The sequence below is a fragment of the Amphiprion ocellaris genome, chromosome 12 (assembly GCF_022539595.1).
Source record: "Amphiprion ocellaris isolate individual 3 ecotype Okinawa chromosome 12, ASM2253959v1, whole genome shotgun sequence".
Classification (NCBI taxonomy): Eukaryota; Metazoa; Chordata; class Actinopteri; family Pomacentridae; genus Amphiprion; species Amphiprion ocellaris.
In genome coordinates, this window is record NC_072777.1 from 5,630,297 (window position 1) to 5,648,240 (window position 17,944).

Consider the following 17,944-nt stretch of genomic DNA (forward strand, 5'->3'; position numbering starts at 1 on the left):
AAGTGTCACTTTGGATCCATCAGATGAGGATACCATGAGTAGCACCCTCAGGGGTTAAACTGAAAGTGGTCCTGTGTTTATATCAATATACTGGTGTCAGGATGCATGTTATGTTATGTTGTGTTATGTTATTTATGTTATAACATATATAACATCACATAACATGTCATGTTAGTTCAATGGTAGAAGTCTCTCTCTCTCTCCCTCTCTCTCTCTATATATATATAATAATATATATATATATATTAATAAGGAATAAAGTAATAAAGCAAGAGAGGACTCCAGCCAATTCACAAGTATTCTACTCACAATCAACTTTTATTTGATGTTTAAAGTCATCGAATGACACTGAATAACAACAGCGATCAACTCAGTGGATGGTGATATATATATATATATATATATATATATATATATATATATATATATATATATATATATATATATCATGTCAGTTTTAATTTTTTTAACGAATGCATCCAATGGGCCCTATTTAAATTGGCTCAGAGGAGTCAGCAGCTGTAGTCAATAGTAATCACATGAGAATTTAAAAGGCCATGCCACTAAGAAAATTTGTTTAACACAGCTTTCTACATCACCACAACTGATGAGTGAAGTTGCTGCGTGTATATTTTAGAAGACCTATAATTAACCTAGAAAATGACCAAAATGCACAATTTTTTTGTGACAAAGATACATGTGTTTCAGTGGTTCCATTATAGAAAATTCACAGTTATAGGAGTAACTGGAAACTTACGACTGCCATGATGTATATGGTCTTTATGAGTGTATGTTATGTTATGTTATGCTATGTTATGTTATGTTATGTTATGTTATGTTATGTTATGTTATGTTGTTATGTTATGTTATGTTATGTTATGTTATGTTATGTTATGTTATGTTATGTTATGTTATGTTATGTTATGTTATGTTGAGAAAGAATTCGTCATTGCTGGTAGAAGTCCTGTGTTTAAACTCTACATGCAAAATGTACTTAAAGCATCATAAATAAAACTACCCAGTATGTGAAATGGGCTTTTCCAAAGTGTTGGGCAACTGCATCATATTTTATATGATTTTACGTGCGTCTTATATGCGAAATCATAATCAACCAGACACAGCAATTCATTCTGAATATGAACCCCAATCCACTGTTTATACTGCATTGTCACATGCTTTTTAAAAAAGTATCTCGTCCCAGACACATTACTTTTTGTTCCAGTGCACAACCATGCACCTACGTCAGGCATATGAAGAGTCAGTATTTGCACTAAATCTTCTGTAACCTGATGCCCTTGCTTAAATTCACGTGCATTTTATTTTTGCATAAGTACTTTGAAAGGAAAAAAAACACTAGGGTCAGAATGCATATATGTGTTCACATACTGAGTCTGATAATCTAATGATAATCACTAGTAGAAGATACAATAAACATAAACAAAATATAAAGTATTAACATATGGTAAATAAGGGATGTTATGCTATGATATATCTCCCTGACAATGCCTGCATGACATTAAAATCTAAAAAAAAAAAACAAACAAAAAAAAAACCTGTCTGCACTTTCTTACAGTTGGGCTCATAAGTTTACTTACCCTGGCAAAATTTATGAAATTTAGCCATTTTTTTTCTTTTTCTTTTTTTTTTACCTTCACTTCCCTTGTGTTGTCTTATTGTTTACCCCTTTTTTTTTGTATGTCCACACTGCTGTAACAACTTCATTTCCCTCCAGGGATTAATAAAGTCATCTAAGTCTAATAGTACCCTGACACACATTTCACAATTACATTTTACAATCTATTCATTGACACCCGTGTGTCACAGTGGCATTTGTGAATCTATTTGCTGCCGTGACAGAAACTCATCAGCATCGCATCGACCCCGGTAACTGGGTGGGTAAAATCTCTTTATCTAGCAGCGGCTCCCAATCAGCTGAGCAGAGCGCTGAGAGCGGTCACATGTCTCATCTGGGTTTGTGTTTTTCCCTCTCCACGTGTCAGGATAAACGTCACAGAAGGCGGGACCAAAACAAACGCTCTGATTGGTTGGCGGCGTGTCACCAGCTTATGTTCTCTTCAAGGGCCAGGCGCCTTATTTTTATTTTTTAATTTAAATGTTCTTTTTCGCCCTTAACAACAAAACGGAATAAATTCAATATATCTGGTGTAAGCCGGCTTCTTTTTTTTAATCGCGTTTTTAATACTTCACGGGTATGTAGCCGTGAGCAACTAAATGGAAAATGATTGATTCATTTTGCTTTTTTATTTTTATTTTCTGTCATTTGACTGTTAGGTTTGCTGCGATTGTGCATAAAATGAGCTTTATTTTTTTTAAATTACAAATTTGAACACCAATCACTGTGTAAAAAATTAAATGCTTTAAATGAAGATAATAAAATAATAATTTTTATAAGTTGTTTACATCTGGTACATTAAGCACATTTAACCACTCATGCATTATTTTTGAGGTTATTTTTATTTCCTTTTCTGTTTTTTGTTTTTTTACAGGCATTACTTTTACTTTACGTTCTCCCGTCACTACCTACTTGCTAAAAATATTTTGTTAAATTAAATATAAGAGGATTTTTTATAGCAATAAGCGCATTTTATAGCCTCCTCGGTGTGGTCGTGTTTGCATAACAACTGCTCCCGGTCCTTTCACATTATTAAGCAGGGGCGGGCCCAGGCGTTTCAGGGCGGAACGTTCGGGCGGCTGAGGCGGGGGGGTGGAGGTGGTGGGGAGGAAAAAACAACAAGCACCGCTCCAGTCAGCAAACATCCATGAGCGGTGGTGATGCGAACACGGATACGAGGCTCCAGCAGCACCGCAGTCCGCAGGAAACACGGAGGTAACGGGGAGTTGTCAAGATACCACCGGGCACAACGGAAAACGCGTTCACTGGCGGTGAGTGTAGCGGTTTCTTTGTTTATTAAAAAGAACAACACAAAACACAGGCACACATTTAAAAATAATAATAAAAAAATAATAATACACCCGCTCCGAACCGCTCCGTCTGCTGCGGGAGTTTACCCACAAATGTGCGGGCATGTCCGGGCAAGAGACGGGACGGCGACGGGACTAACCAGGCGGAGGAGAGCGGTTGTAGATGTATTTCAACCCTCCTTTTTTCCTATCGGCTCTTTCTCTTGCTTCCCACGGACACAGCTCCCCGTCCCGGTGTTTCACGATCTTCTTTCCCCCCTTCTTCATTACACGCTATTTACAGGTAATTAGCGCAGTTTAGCACCAGAAAATAACTGCGCCTCGACTCGCCCGTGTATTTTCCACGCAAGTCACTGATATCTTGAGTGTTTCTCGTGTTTGTTTTGACACTTGTGAGGCGAAAACAAGGAGAAAGTGTCGAGTTAGGATGAATAAAACAACCGAGCTACAACTAGTTGGCTGGTTGAAAGTAAGCTAGTGTATGTTGTGGCTAGTAAACAAAAACAAAAAATATATAGATTGTATATTGGTTTAAAGTCACAACTTCAGCTGTGGTTGGTATTATTTCGATTAGTACCTGCTTCGATAAGTTTCTGTAATATAAGATGACAGTTTTGTGGATGTTCGGTGTGGAGGGATGAGCGGTCGGACTTTGCTTGGCTGCCCGGGATATAGTGCTCCTGAGGCGGATACAGCGCGGCAGTATCCTCGGTGGTGCTCCGGAGACCCCATATGAGCAAACTTGATGTAAATGTCAGCTGATTCGTCTAACTGTGCAGTTACAGCACATTCGAACTTAGATGCAACAGAAATATAATTCATCTCGCATGCTCTTGTCCTTTTTTTCTAGTTGTAAGATAAGTGGGTTCATGACTTTACTCGAGCATGTCATTTGCACGCTGATATCCACGGGAAATGTATTCCTAGTTGCATGAAAGCAGTGGGTGAGACAGCAGCTGAGCTCACTGTGTTTGCTCCCCCAACCCGGGCTTTGCATGGAGGAGAGCCCGTGCACAGATGGTGCAGCAGAGGGAGCCACTTTCTGCTGGAGCTTTGAGCCTCTGACCAGCACTGTGGTTGCTGCCAGGCCTCCCTGCAGCCCCCAGGCAGTGTGTTTGTGTGTTTGTGTGTGCACGATTCCTTTCTGTGTGTCTCCCTGTCTATGTTTGTTTTTATGTGTCTGACACTATGGTAATACTGCCAGTCCTCTGATGGCTGCCAGTGGAAATTCAAGACAGGGCTTGCAGTGGCATTGACACACAACACAGGTGCACATTTGATGTGAGTGAAACTTGCTGCACAGTTGCTGCTGGCATAGCGTTAATTAATATAGTACTTAATTTGCCCGGAGGAGAAGTTAATACAAATTAAGACTGTTTTGAATTTCAGTAGCACAGCTAATTAGCATGCATTGGCGAAATGGAAGAAAACCATTCTTAATGCCCTGGGAAGAATAGGGGCCACTAATTATATTGTCTTGTTTAAACATATGCATCTTACAGTAACAACATGGCCTTGTTAATCAGAGTGTTTTTCCACAGCTGTTCAAGATGTAGTTTCCCTCCTTGACTCCGTATGATATAACACTTTTACACAATAATATTTGACTGGGACCTTATGCTCCGTAAACACAATACCAGTGTATCCAGTTTCAACTCTTCCATTTGACAGCCCAGCCTGTTTGTCTCCACTTACACAACAAAAGTACAGGACGGACACCCTTGACAAAAAGATGTAACAGTCGTTCAGGCTCTGGCATGTGGCCAACAAGGAAGAGCGGGTCGAGTGTTTGCGTTCAGTCGGCACAGTTGAGGATGGAGTGAAACTCATTATCTCCCTATTGAAACGGGTGCTGCACGCGACACATGACAGTGTAGCCAGGACGCCAGTTTCACTGGGGTTTCGCTCACACCCTCCATGCTGCTGTGTGTGCAGATTTGTGGTGTGGACAGACGGCCGTCCAGTGATTGTGTGGTTTGGAGGGAGGGAACAATGAGTGTAGGTCTTAGTGGTGAGCGGTGGAAACTGTGCAGAGGAACCTAATCTCCTGCTGTGTGGAACACTGTCCAGATTAAGGTAATTCTGAGGTGGGGAAAAAAAAAAACGTCTCCAGTGGATCTTTACAATTTGGCACATTATCAGGAACAGCTTGGCGAAATATGCTACGGAGGGCAGCAGGTCTGGCGTAGCGTTTTTAGCCGCCCACTGGGTCCCCCTACACAGGGTGTTTCCATACGTTTGGTGCCTGGTGTTACTCATCACTATATCAAAACAGATTTTTATTTCAGTTGCATCTTCTATGTCTGCTGCCTCTCTTTACAAGCCACAGTCATTTCGTTATTATGTAGTTTTAGAGAAATATCAATTCTCAAATTATTTAAAAGTGCTTGCTTAATATTTACACTTCTGTTCAAAAGTTTGGGGTCACCCAGACAATTTCATGTTTTCCATGAAAACTCACACTTTTATCCATGTGCTAACATAACTGCACAAGGGTTTTCTAATCATCAATGAGCCTTTCAACACCATTAGCTAACACAATGTAGCATTAGATTAGCATTTAGCAGGAGTGATGGTTGCTGGAAATGTTCCTCTGTACCTCTATGGAGATATTCCATTAAAAATCAGCTGTTTCCAGCTAGAACAGTCATTTGCCACATTAACAATGTCTAGACTGGATTTATCATTCATTTAATGCTATCTTCATTGAAAAAAATTGCTTTTCTTTCAAAAAATAAGGACATTTCTAAGTGACCCCAAACTTTTGAACAGTGGAAGTCTTTGAATGGGATGGCCCCACCATCATCAAGACAAGTGGTTTTACTAATACAACATCAGCCAGCAGGGGTGATTGTGAAGTAAAATTTAGTAAGTCCTTCTTTGCACAGAATGCCTTATCTATTAAAGGTTGCACAAACTGGAATACTCTGCCTATAGCTATCAGAGAAACTCCACCTTTGTCACTTTTAAGAGACAGTATAAGGCACAGCTGATTAACAATCAAACTTGTGAACATTGAGAACACTTTAAAAACAGACACATTCACTATAAGCACTTAATGGCAGCACTTTACTAAAATAATAGTACTTTAAAGTAGGTTTGACCCAGCCAGAATTAATTTACTGTCATTGTTTTTGTATTAATATATTGCTTTTATACGTCTGTAACCCTCGACAACGGATGGAAATTAGCCTTGTGCTAAATCCGGCTTACTTATGGCAATCTTGTATAAGCTGTTGTGAGATTGTACCTTCATTAATATGCTCTGTCCCATCCAAATAAATGTAAAAAAAAAAATGTAAATTTGCAGATCTGTTTTTGTGTCAGAGACCATCCACCTGTTTTTGTGTCTTTTCAGTGTTTCCACAGACCTCTTCCTGGGCATTATAATGATTTATTTCTGTTTAATGCAGACAGGGTGCCAGAGGGCAAAGTTTCCCATGATAGCAGGATGATATTTCGCACTTTTTATTTATTCTTAAAACAAATCACACCCAAATTACCCACAAGCTAAAGATCATAATAGGTACCAGTTAAACATGGTCCTGCAAATGCAATTATATTTACACCTCCGAGCACACAACTACTTGTAATCTCATTCTAAAGTTTCCGTCTTGTGTCCCCTTCCTCTCTCCAGGGAATTTACCGCTGAGGCGTCGAATGGATGATGAGGAGGAGGACATGTCACGGCCCATCTCGCAGCCCCGGGGAACGTCCTTTGGGGACGTCAAATTCGAAGACCGCGCCACACAGATCGCAGCTGGACAGGCCCTCGCTGCCGTCACTGCCGCTGTGTCCACGTCGCAGAGCCACAACAACAACAGCATCAACGCGCTGCCCTGCGGCTTACATCGGCAGCCTCACATACCCTTTCACGGTAAGGAGGGGTGAGCCTGCTCAAGTGATGCGGGCTTATGGGTTTAGAGGCTGAATGTACAGCGCTGAATGATGTACATGCAGCGTAAGCTCTCGCTATTAGTCACTCTCTTTGTGTATTAGGTTCCTCACTGGAAGCTGTCCTCAGAGATCCAGATGAATAGATGTGGGTGTGATTAACTTACTAGATTCAATTTTAAAGTATCACTACAACGTGGACAGGGAAAAAAAACATTTTCCACTTACTTGTACATTTGTTGTGTAACATCCATGCTGAGGACTTCAGCAACATGCAGTTCTATGAAACACTTTTCTGTGTGGTATTACATCTGTTAACATCTTGTTAATCTAAATTCAACATGCATTCCATCCAGTTTGTTTTGTGGATTTTACACGAGAAGTAAAAACAGACAACAAGAATTTCATACACACATAAAGGTGCATACCAACACTAATGTAATATGTATATATCAGTTTTAATCCAATGGTGTTTTCCCATGGCTAATCAAATCAGTGTGCATCACGCTAATTGAATTGAACAAATGTTGAAGTAGAATGTTGTTTGTTTGTTGACTCGGTATCAGCGTGTGAGAGGTGCAGATTGTTCTGGGTTTAAAGTCACCAATACATAAATACCACTGACTGTTATTACCTTGACACTCATTGTAATCGAGCCAGTAATGGATGTCATGCACTTGGCTCGATGCCATCGTCTCCTCCCCAAACACAATCCAGGGCACTGAGTTTCTTCGAGATATTATGGCCCTCTGTGAGAGAATAGCACGGCATTCTGCACACATGACAACATAAAAAAATGTTTTTCCTCCAAGTGGCATGATTACAGAAGCACATGCCAGAGGCGGTGAGCAAACCCAGTGACACAGCCCGTTAAAAGGCAGCAGTTCACTGAGGACCTTGTTGATTTAATAAGGTGTTTGAGTTTTCTTCCTACCAACACTCTCCCCCTTTTTTTTGTTTGTGGACTCTTCAGTTATACTTCGAGCGCTTAGCTTGTAATTTGTCCAGTCACGAGAAGATCTGATATAACCTGTTAGGGTTTCAGAGGCCATTACGGGAGCATGTTTATTTTGTATTTTTGACTAATCTGGTCAGACACAGCTGTGTTTGGGCCATTAATGCCAAACAAGATAGATATCACAGGGCTGTAGGCAGTTTGTGAGGCTTTTCGCTGTCTAGTCTAGCTTCAAAAAGAAAAACATTAGTGGTTTTACCGAACTGAAACTACTAACTACTTTAAACAAACATTAAATACGACTTGGTCTTACATTCATCTTGGCGCTAACACCGACAGCGACGTCTTAGCATTTCAGAAACCCAGGTTTTAAGAAGCTGGATGTTTTTTCTTTTAGGCAACGCTGGGTTGCGCTCACATTTTCCTGCTCAGTTTGAGCCCATGGAGGACCGGGGAGAGAGGGAGGTTGAAGAGGAGGAGGAAGAGGGCAGAGGGGAAGACAATGACAGAATGGCGGAGAGGCCCGAGGAGCAGGTGGGGGTGAGCGTGGAGGCGCAGATTGGTCGTAAACTTCGGGAGATTGGAGACAAGTTTCACCAGGATCACGTTGAACTGGTAAGCCTCACTGCTGAGCTGTGGAGCAGATCCACGATAAACCGTCCACTTCAAACACCACACTCTAGAGCTCAATCTTAACCTTTACATACTGTTTGGGTCAAATTTGACCCGTTTTGACATTTGATTGCAGTAAAAAGACATTAAATTTAATAGTGTCAGCCGAAAATTTGAATGACTTTTTCGAAAGTAACCTAAAATACACAAACTCAAACTGATTTTTTGGGTCAAATCAATGAAAATAGTGGTTTTAGGACATTTTTAAACTGTGTTTGTATATATATATATATATATATATATTTTTTACCACTTACCGTTGTTTTTTATCATGACTTCCTGTGTTATTTTCAGTTTCAATAACGTGTATTCAAATCTTTAAGGCTGTCACGTTTTCATGTAAAGTAGGACACGACATTGTGTGACATCAGATATTTTTCCCCAAAACAAGTGGTGTAAAATCTGAAAAATATACTGTCTCTGCTCTCTGCAACCTCATGTAAGGAAAAATCATCCATTTATTAGTGTCAGATATGCTGATTATCCATCATAAATGGGCTAATATTGAATAGGGTCAAACAGTGTGAACACCAAGAACAAGTGAATCATAACTAAATGCTCTATTTGGCTGCTGATGTTGACATTTTGCACGTCACTAAGACATGTCAGCAGCTTCGGACAAACAGTTTAAGGACCTACTAAGAACTAAAACTCTTATTTTGTTGACTTGTGCTTGCGTGTTTTGTCACTTCAACCTCAGAGACGTAAATCGAAGCTACCTGGTGCCAGTTTGTGTTTCACTCTTGGGAGGAAAGAGATTTTGCCAGTCGAAACGACCGCAACCCACAAAGGCTACAAATAGCTTTTTACCATGATTCACCCATTTTCTTGGCTACACCGAAGGAAAAAAAGCCCCTGAAATCATCAATAAGGCGTGATTTTCCAGCTTCATGAAAGATACGAATCTAAGAAACCAAAAAACTCATTGTTCTCTGTTGTTATTTTTCAGTTTGGCCAGTGATATCTGAACCACTGAAGGCTGTAGAACATGCTGCCTGTCACAGTATACCTGCCACTGATACCATGTCATTACAGTTAATGGGAGTATTAGGTTATGTTTCCTGGTCTACAAAGACAGACGAAGAAAAAAAAAAGACTATGCCATCATCTGGGAGTGACACAGTTTCTGACCGAATACCTTTGTCCCTTTGTCTCAGTCCTGTAATTTAAAAGATGCTGTAAAATCAACCGACCTTGTTACCTGTGGCGTGTTTTCTTCTATGTCGAACTTCACACTTGAACTGTTTTGGGTGTTTGGAGCGTGGAGGTTCAATGTTTGCTAAGCTCCTCAGTAAAAAGTTCAGCACACTTCCCTTGTGTAATTCACAATAAGTGCTTAATTGTGCTCCAGTGTTTGTAAAGCAGTTACTGTCTGTCCTCAGAGTTCCGAGTAGTCACGTCCGTGAGCTTTAGTTAATAAGTACAAATAAACCGGGACAGGTAGGTTTCTTATCTGCTTTTGCGACTGCTCTGCCAACAAGGTGTGGCCGCCGTGTTTTGAAAAGCTCTCAACTGTGCGGTTAATGGAGAAAGTGAGGAAAAAAGGGGGACAGAAATAAAGAATGAAAGTTTTGACAAAGACAGCAGGAGATCAGGTGAGGTGGATGCGACCGTCGCAAACAGGGAAGCAAGCTCCGTCTGTGTCTGGGTAGACTTGGCCGGCTGTTTATGTGCTCGGCTAAAAATAGAGTCTGACTCACGCACTTATAGACGCAGCCAGTAACATGACGGCTACCCACAATACCTCAGTTGTCCCGCCGCCTGTGTGTGTGTCTCTCTGTGTGTCTTTTTGGTTTGCAACTCTGTGACAACGAGATAAGAGAGAGCATTTTTTTTTCTTTTTTTGTCTGCTGTCTGGCTGAGGTTGGTTTCATCCTGCAGAATCTGATAGTGCTGCTGTAGGAATATTCCAAAGGGAGAATAATCACAAGTTGTCCTTTCAGATATCCAATCACTTCTCTGCATTGTCTGCGCCGCTATTGTTAGACTCTTTGACTCCGCTTCTCCGAGCAGAAGTTGCCGGTGTGGGCTAATGTGTGGGTTTTTGTTTACGTGAAGCAGACTTCCATCACTTTTGACTACTTTTGCAGGCAATAAACTGTTGGTACTGTATTTTTGGGGGGGGGGAGTGAAGGAGTAAAGTCAGTTTTCTTAATATTTTGGGGTACAATGAGACAAAAAAGAGCCAACAAAATCCACATTAACCTCACAAATGAGCACAGAAAGACGAGGTTCATGTGGAACACCAGGGTACTGTTTAAATAAGCTTAGCAGTGTAGAATTAAGGCAATTAAGGACAATTAGGGTTACATTTAGCGGTGCTGGTTCAGTTCAGTTCAGTCTGCTTGTTCTGCATCAAATAGCCTGTGGCGAACTCTGATTGCTGCGCTGGTAGAGACCTTGATGAAGAGAGCGAGGGAAACGGATCGTAGCAAGAAACGCTTATGCAACAGGCTGCAATATCTGAGCGCAGAAAGCCCGTGGGAGCTGTGCAGGATCAGAGATGAGGCGGGGGAGACGGGAGATGGCAGGATCCAGCAGGAACCCCTTCATCCGTCTGCGGCCCGCGAAGGCTGAACACCTCAGTAAGGTTTTCGGCTTTGCTTTTCTTTGTTTTGGTAATTATTCAGTGGATTTTACAATCGCAAGAGCATTGCACTTTGAGCTTTTTATTACTCCGCCAAGGAACAGGGCGGAATTATGTGACGATCAACGTACGTTTGTTCGTCTGTCTGTCTGTCTGTGTGGAACATTACTCAAAAATGGACTAACAGATTTGGGTGAAATTTTCAGGGAAGGTCTCTCTTTGCTTTATTTTAATTTTAGCTGCCTAGTTCTTTGGCGTGATATCATCTTTAATTACTCCACCAAGAAATTCAGTGGAGTTATGGGACGATCGACGTTCGTTTGTCTGTCAGTCTGTTAGGAACATTACTTAAAAACAGGCTGACTGATTTGGATGAAATTTTCAGGGAAGGTTTTATGAAACAAGGTCAAGTGATTAGATTTTGGCAGTGATGCAGCTTATAGTCTGGATCCACGGATTTGTTAAACAAATTCGTTTCTGTGTCATTGCACGGTAGCGGCATGGCATCACTGTAACTATGACTACAAGTGAACACTATGTCAGCTGCCTGCTAATGATCTCATGATTGTGATCCTACTACAAATCCACCGCTGTGGACTTAGACTTAATTAATCCACAGAGGGAAATTCTGTAAAGAGGTATTTCCTGACCTGGAATCGAACCCAGCCCACTAGACCACCAAGGAGCTAGGGTTATCGGGACTTATCCGTTGGAAAGGATACAAGGAAAAAGCACCCTTGGCGGACTACTACGCTTTCTGAGTGCTTTTCTTGTTGAGAAGTCAATAAGCGCAGCATTTAGTGGAGTACAATCACTGAAGATGAGTGGGTTAAAGATGTGTGTTTTGCAAGGACAGCCTGGTAATTTTAATCAACTTTTTCACTTACGGACAACAGGTGGATTCTGAAAGTCCCGGAGAAAAAAGCGCTGCGCTGCTCTGGGGTATGCGTGTTTGATGGACATGTTTTCGAGACACAAGCTAATGTTGTGGAAACATCCAGTCGACTTGGTCATATGCTTTCAACTCCCAGGGTTTACCACAGTTCACAGGGCTTCACCTCAGAAACCTGTTATGACGAAATCGTTTCATAACTGTTAAAACGTGGCAAGCACAGTGATTAGCAGCAGGTTTCTGAACATGCAGCCTTTGTAGATGGTGATAACTTATGTCTCTTTTTTTCTGTCTCCTTGCAGTTTATGAGGCATCAGAGACAAAACCTGCCTGTCTGGATGCGCCTTACGATGGCCCTGTTTGGCTTTTTTTTTCCAAGAGAGGCCCTCGTCCCCCGTCTGAGAGGAGCGCAGAGATGAAGGGACTTCCTGCCGGCCCTTTGCCTCGGAATCGGACTTTAAGAGATGGCACTGTAAGATGGAACACGGGTTTGGATTTTGTTTTCTATTATCTATGAAGATGAGATGAAGAAGACACTGGTCACCGCTGGACGGAGACAGATTACAAATTTTTTCTTTTGTTTGTTTTGTTTTAACTTTTTTGTTGTTTTTTTTCTGCCTCTCAAAGAAGAAGCCATTGTGTTTGAAGAGATATTTTCGAAATATTTGTAAGATTACCTATTTTGTACAGTAAACTGGTCTTTTTATTTGGTATTTCAAGTCTTGAAGGACCTCCATCAGTCCGGGGAATGCCTTATTCTCTCCTGCCACAGTACATACTCTTTTTGCATCAAGAAAAATCGTTAGGAAAGAGATCGGTTTTAAGATTGGGCCCTTCTTTGGGTGACAGACTGTGGACATTTTTGTGCAGAAGTTACTGAGTTAAAACCTTGAGGACTCGAGGCACACTTCTAATTTATTCTCTGAAATACAATAAGCCCTGTACTTATCCTTTAATGCTCCACACTGGCTAATTCAAACATGGTTGTCGTGACATTGTGGCGGTGTAAGAACACACCGTCGGTCGGTCTAGATTCGTGTTTTTTTCAGCTTCCACTGTAGACACGAGGACGTTACATCTTTTACAGCGTCACCCATCAGCATCTCCGTCTCCAGAACCACTCATGTTGTTAGAGGTGACCTTCCGACCCGCTGCGTACATTCAGACGCCGTTGATTTAAAGCATGTATACTTGAATTTAGGTGTGCTGAAGATACTCAGACCCGACGTCGTGATTTCAGTTCGTGGGCCACGTGTTCGTCTGTTTGCAAATCTCTGCATTCACTTTGAAACCAAATGAGCACAAAGTTGAACAAATCTCACCTCGTGGGATTTACAATCAGGGAACTGGAAACAATCAGACAGCTGAGAAGCTTTGGAGAAACGTCATCACTTTCCAAAGAGTTCCAGGATTTATTCCTCTGGCTGAGTTGACAATCGCAGTTGTATTTGTTTGTTTGTTTGTTTTTGCCCCCTGCTGCATTGTGGGTCGCCTGTGAATGAGATGACGTCGGCATTTTAAGGGGTGAGCAATATTCAAGCCAGTGGAAGGAGACATTTCCCAGAATATTACCAACGTAGTACACCACAATTTACACATTTTTTCTTTGTTACAGAAACGTTTTGGGGTCACAGAGATGCATTTTTATTTTATTTCACTCCAGGTGTAAATGTCTGAAGCACTGATTTGGACCCTGATGTGCTCAAACGCGTGAGACGTCTCAAACCGCCGGTGGTACATTCTGCTCCACTTTAGTCAGGACAGCTTCTGTACAGTTTAAAACCCGTTTTTTATTCACACACCGACACGTCTGGTCACACGTGAAGTGTGACGACATAGCCACTGTTCCTAAATGTAAAGTCTTTAAGGACTTCATATGATGTTAAAAAATTCCTCATTTGATGTATTATTTCAGTCTGTTGTAGATTCATGATATGAACTTTGGAAGACACTGATGGTTTTTTTTTCTGCTTTTATGTTTTCTTCAGGGAGTAGTTAATAACCGCAGTAATTATCCGACATTTACTCATGAGCAGGATTTGATAAAAACATCTGCTTTAGTCTCTCATTCATGCGGTAGACGACGCAGACGTTTCATTCGACTTTTTACATTTTCCAAAGCATTTTCACTCGACGTTGCCATGGTAGTGTGTTACAGATTGTCAGGGTTTTTTTTGCTTTTTTTTTTTTAAACTACAGGAGTAGCCAAACCAAAAGTTTGTTTCCTGCAAACACTGAACGCTGAGCCAATTCAGATAGTTGTGACACACTCTCTCATCTCCGCTCCAAAAGCTTCTTCGTCACGTTTTAACTACTCCCTGTTTCTTAACAAGAAGGAGTTTTTGGTTTTCTTTGAGATAATTTATTCTAATTTATTTTGTGTATATTTGCCCAGTGCTACTGTATAGATGCTATCTCAGTGTGTACAGTCCTTTTCTTCTCATTGTCGAGGTGCATTGGGTTGCGTGTTTGATGCCTGTGTGTGGGGAGGTTGGACTAAAGCCATGTGCCTCGTGCGTTCTCACACGAATGCTGTGAGTCTTTTACAAATCACGTGGAGAAAAAACAAAACAGACAATCAAATGTACAAAACGTGCCTTGTGAGTAACAGACCTGCCACATCATCATCATAAACACTTGGCATAATTACCCCAAAGTCACTGGTCACTGCTCTCGTTTCACTCGGGCTCTGTGAGATCAATACACACACACACACAAAAAAAAGAATCTTTTTGATTTCTCACATCAGCTCACGAGGCACAGGCTCAACCTTTGACATCTCTCAGCACGAACGGCGAGTTTCACCATGCAAAACCTTCTCTTCAATATCAGAAACGACTGTTTGCAACGTGCACTGTAAAAAACAAACTATTTTTTATCTGTATACTGTATTTTGCGCCTCTCTCTTTCTACTCCTGTGCTGAACTTCCCCTCTAGATTCTTGAAACCTTTTTAAGATCTGTAATATGCTGGATCGGCCCGGCTCGTCTGGGTTTTTGTGCTTTATTATCTACAATCTAGCAGGGCTGCGGGTTTACGTTTGAAGGAGGAATGAGCCACCACGGTGCCCAGTATTATTTGAGATGGGTTGAACAGCCACTCAGCCGGTGTGGTGTTGATCTGAGCCTGCCGTTACCAACCACTGTTGCAACCTTGACTCAAGTGAAAACATTTGTTCTACGTTCAACCTTCAGTGTCTTTGCTATCAAATTTTTTCAATCGGTTTTTGAATATCCAAGAAAAGAGTGCATCTTTACTGTCAAGTGCTGTGATTTGGTGTTTTTTATACATTAGACATGAATTTGACACAGCTGTCGTTGCTATCTTTATAAGAAAACCTTTTAGCAAAATTTTTTCCATACCTTTTTGTAAGAAGACGATGACGAACGAACTACAACAACATGACTTTTTTGCTTTTTCTATGATTGCGTTTTCTTTTTCAATGTTGTGGCATTGTTTTTTTTAAATTTTGGATATTGCCAAGTCTGCTGTGTCACTCTCAGTTCAAGGGCTTTTTTCAATATATGTAAATGGAGTAAAAATGCATGTCCAACATTCCTGAAAAAAATCTGTATCCTAAGGATTTGAATGTAATTTAATGGAGTGAAAAACCACAATATCTCTTTTAATACGTGAAATGAAACAGTGGAACTTATTTCAGACGTTGCTTTCTTTGCGTTCAGAGTGGTCTCAAGGATTTCACATTCATGTGTCCTATGAAGTGAGACCCAGTCCAGATGTAGCAGTTTTTTGATAAAGCATTGACTGTGTTATCTTTGGGACTGCTCTGTTTCTCCTGCACAGTCTTCAGACGGTGCAGGACGTTGGAGCGATGGAGGGGTTTGGACGAGGACCGGGAGGGATGTTTGTTCTTTTTCTAGTGCAATATGCTGTACATAAGAGCTTGGCTCACAAAAATCTTACAATTTCTCTTAATTTTTTTTGTTGTTAAATGGGTACATTGCTGTTTTTTTTTTTTTTTGTTTTTTTTCATTAAAACTTTATGGACAATTCATACGGGTTGTGCTTTGTTTGTTTCGCTGAATGCAAAAACACCAAAACAAAGAATTTTCCAACACAGATTTCCTCTAAGCAAGTAAACAGTCAGCTCTCTTTTAATTTCTTCTTCTTTCTTCACAGACTGTCTTAATTTTGACACACATTTGTTGTGTTTGTGGAACAAAATTGTGCCTGCAACTGACATAAGGCCTCATATTGGTTCCTGTTATTGGTATTGACTTGTCTGACTAGGCTTCATCTTAAAACCTAATTAGTAATTAGCAATGATCTGGTGTTGCATTTGCCCATGTAAACAGCATGTCCTAGTTTCACAAACTCCAATCAAAACCCTGCATTAGGGAAACAAAGAATGAGAGAACAGTTTTTATTTGCCACCAAGATGTAAAATACAAATAAATACACAAGTTCCTAAAGGAGGTCAACAAATCATAAGTCTTCTCGAAAATAAGGCTAAAATCTTCTGGCAGATCAGGATGTAGGCCTCAGCAACATCATTCAGACATTAAAGTGTACTTATGAGTGCAGGAATGCTAGGTTTAGATGTTAGTATGCTAAAAAAAACAACACAAATATTGAATTTAGTGTTGTTAAATTTGCATAAACCAAATAAATGGATGAAGAGTTAAACCTGATGAGGATGAAAAAGCCAAAAAGAACACTTACAACTTCTCAAATTTGCATCCACACAGGGAATGTATTAACCCTCCTGTTATGTTGCGTTTCAAACTGGCCCATTTTAAAGTAAAAAAATCCCCCCAAAATATTGTTGAAAGTATTTTTCGGGGTGAAACTTCTTCTGCTTGGCTTAATAAATGTAATCAACATATAAAATGAAAATGGTTCCTTTCATGTATTTACAAACCCACCCTGAACAGAAGAGGTGTCTTGGGTAAATTTATCAACATCACTCCATAAAAAGAAACAATTTCAAAATTTAAAATCAATTTTAAACACATCAGTATCATGTAAAACTATTGTATTTTATATGTACGTCTTTCCAGTGTACATTAAAAAACATTTTAACATGCATTTTTTATGAAAAACAAATGAATTATCCTCATTGAACTATGATCTGTGAGAGGTAAAGAACACTATTGCACGAAATATTGATAGAAATGCTTTGTAATGGAGTTAACTACTGATCAGAAGGTCAGAGGTTCAAGCCCCGATGTGGCCACTGTTGGGCCCTTGAGCAAGGCCCTTAACCCTTCCTGCTCCAGCTGTACCACGGCTGACCCGTCGCTCTGACTCCCTCAATTGGGGAGATATGCGAAAATCTGAATTTCCCCTCGTGGGATTAATAAGGGATAATAAAATAAAAAAATAAAATAAAATAAAATAAAATAATAATGAGATATAAACAATATTTATTGGGATTTTTTGGGTTTTCTGCCATTTTAGGATAAATAAACATGCCCCAGGCCATATTGAACCATCATTGCTGTTCCTGAGAAACAAACCTAACAGGAGGTTAAGCATGTTTTAGGGTAGTCTGTATAATATTTGAGATATTCCAGATAAACACATAAAGCACCAAAGTCTTTAAGATTCAACCTCTTAGAACCACGAATGTACAAAATGTTTCAATTTACCAAGCAGATTCTGGGATATTTTCCAGAATAAGTGGATGCTCTCAAAAACACACGATTATACAGTTAAACTGCATTCAGATTGTGTCCACTCAACTGATTTCTTACTTAAAGTTTTCAGTCCGGTCTCCAGACTTAACACTGTGTCTGCTCTGGTGAATGACTGGCTTCATGTAGTCGACTCTGATCTGTATTCTGTCTTAATTCTCCTTGACCTCAGTTCAGCCTTTGACACAGTGGACCATAATGTCATAATCAGCTGTCTGAAAAACCATGCTGGCATCAGTGATGTGGGCCTAGATTCGTTTATCTTGTATCTGTCAAACAGGTTCACAGTCATACTCAGAGATCTCTCCTCGTCCAATCATGAGCTCTGTTGCTGGGGGGCTCTT

The 17,944-nt window shown here is 40.4% G+C and overlaps 1 protein-coding gene across 1 annotated transcript; it reads left to right on the top strand.

Annotated features, from left to right (window-relative positions):
- Positions 1 to 2,749: 2,749 nt before the first annotated feature.
- On the top strand, positions 2,750 to 15,958 carry bmf2 (BCL2 modifying factor 2). The gene is made up of 4 exons (XM_023297023.3): positions 2,750 to 2,904; positions 6,581 to 6,820; positions 8,190 to 8,407; positions 12,246 to 15,958. The coding sequence occupies exons 2-4, from the start codon at positions 6,604 to 6,606 to the stop codon at positions 12,360 to 12,362; spliced, it is 552 nt and encodes a 183-aa protein (XP_023152791.1). The 5' UTR covers positions 2,750 to 2,904; positions 6,581 to 6,603; the 3' UTR covers positions 12,363 to 15,958.
- Positions 15,959 to 17,944: the final 1,986 nt, after the last annotated feature.